The sequence below is a fragment of the Stegastes partitus genome, unplaced genomic scaffold (genome assembly GCF_000690725.1).
Source record: "Stegastes partitus isolate 25-593 unplaced genomic scaffold, Stegastes_partitus-1.0.2 Scaffold265, whole genome shotgun sequence".
Classification (NCBI taxonomy): domain Eukaryota; kingdom Metazoa; phylum Chordata; class Actinopteri; family Pomacentridae; genus Stegastes; species Stegastes partitus.
Window position 1 is genome coordinate 494,176 of NW_007577996.1, and position 2,285 is coordinate 496,460.

Sequence of the window (2,285 nt, forward strand, 5' to 3'; positions counted from 1 at the left end):
AACTCAGCCACAACATTAAAACCTGAAAACTTGATCGATGAGGCAGGAGTATTAGTCTACAATGCTACAATTTCATCTAGCAGACGCTTTTATCCAAAGCGACGTACATCTGAGAGCAGATACAACACAAGCAAGGATCTAGTCAGGAGAAAAAAATCTAGATAAGTGCCATAGAACAAGTTTGAGTGTGTTTTTTGTGCTAAAATAGATGAACATAACGATCTAAGGGACTTTGACAAGAGCCAAGGGTTAGACAACTGGGCCTCCAAAACAACAGGTCTTGTGGGATGTTCCTGGTGGTTAGAACCTAACAAAAGTGGTCCAAGAAGGGACAAGCAGAGACCACATCATGGACACCCAAAGACTCATTGGTGCAGATGGGGAGTGAAGGATGAATGATCCCAAAGAAGAGCTACTGTATCACACACTGCCTTGATGCTAGAATAGAATATGTAGCTGCAGATTGGTCCGATTGCCCACACTTTGGATCCATGATGCCAGAAGCACGTGAATGTCAGAACTGGACCGTGGAGCAATGGAAGAAGGTGGCCAGGTCTGATTAAGTACATTTTTTTTAGCATGATGTTTGACGGCCAGGTACGTGTTTATCTGGGGAACAGACAGCAACAAGATGTTCTGCTGGGAAAGTTTGGGCCCTGCCTTCATGTGGATGTTACTTTGACATGTAGCATCTACCCAAAGAGCGTTGCACATCATGCACACCCCTTCATGGCAGCAGTACCTGTCCTTGGCGGCAGAAGAATGCTTCCTACCGCACTGCAAGCATTGTTCAGGAATGGTTTGAGGAACATGACAAAGAGTTCAAGGTGTTGACTTGGCCTCCACAGTCCACAGTTCTCAGTCCAGTTGCGCATCTATGGGATGTGCTGGAAAAACAAGAGATTTCCCCTCACAGCTTCTAAGTCTTAAAGGTTGCTGCTAACATCTTGGTACCTGATGCCGCAGAACACCTTCAGACGTCTGTGGAGTTCATGTCTAAACAGGCCAGAGCTGTTGTAGTAGCATCAGAGAGAACTGACACAATATTAGACCGGTGGTTATAATGTTGTGGCTGATCAGTGCACGTATGTAGGTCAATTTTAAGTGAAGCACGGTCACATACTAACCCATAAAACTCAAATAAACCCAATAAACCAAAGCTGATTAAACTGTTTCGGATGCGGTTTTAAATTTGGAGCCATATTTGTTTTTCCTTCTCTCAGCAGGACGAGCAGCGACGAGGAAACGTTTGCTTTGGAGATCTTGCCGGATGTTTTGGAGAAACACTATGGATACAAGCTGTTTATACCAGACAGAGATTTAATACCCAGCAGCAGTAAGTAGTGTCAATACACACAAACACACACACACACACACACACACACACACACAGCTTCTCTCTCTCTCTGGGTCACTATAATCCCAATACCCAGAATTCATCACCCTGTCAGAATAAATAAGAATGTATGCGGATCTTCATCATACCACACTTACAGACGCACACACACACACACACAGATATATGTGTGTGTGTCAGCTCTCAAGTGTACATCACACAAACACACACACACACACACACAAACACGTGGCACAAAATACCACAACGTAGCTTCCTGAAAAAAACGATACGGGCACACAATCTGCTTCCTTCTCAGCCTCGCTCATGTCGAGATCTCACTCTTACATCTACAGATACCAACACACACCGCGCAGCACGTATAGAGGGCTTATAGTGCGCGCACAAAACACACACACACACACACGCTATGTATCATCGTCTCCGAGGTGATGTGTCACTCTGTCCAACTGGAGGGGAAAATATGTCTGTTATTGCTCTATCTGTCACCTGTCACACACACAGGTGCACACAGACACAATGGTGTTACTGATAGTGAAAGTGGGAAAGTCTTGCTGCCATACACACACACACACACACACACACACACACACCATCTACCTGCTGCCCTTCATTTTACTAATGCTAATAATTGAAGGGGCTTTCAGACAGTGAACAACTGCTCTGGCCGTTGTTTTCGACGTAAACACCGGGGCGGCGGCTGTGAACATTCGCGCCTCTTTGTGATCAAAGTTCATGAACTTGTTCAACACTAGCTACAGCAAACCACAGACAGTACAGTGACGGAAACAATACAGTACTGAGTCACCTCTCAGGCACGAATCAACGCAAAGTAACGATGCTGCAGACACATCAGCTTCAAAGTCTGTCAAGTTAACAAGATAAAGCCGTGAGACAATAGTCCAACGCTAAATGTAAAACCTTCTTT

At 44.9% G+C, this 2,285-nt stretch overlaps 1 protein-coding gene across 1 annotated transcript in view; it reads left to right on the top strand.

The window, feature by feature from the left end:
- The window catches only part of il1rapl2 (interleukin 1 receptor accessory protein-like 2), a 487,645-nt gene that overhangs the window by 468,810 nt on the left and 16,550 nt on the right, over positions 1-2,285 (top strand). The window contains exon 10 of the mRNA XM_008282278.1: positions 1,199-1,336. Coding sequence (XP_008280500.1) covers positions 1,199-1,336 — 138 coding nt within the window. The remainder of the gene's footprint in view (positions 1-1,198; positions 1,337-2,285) is intronic.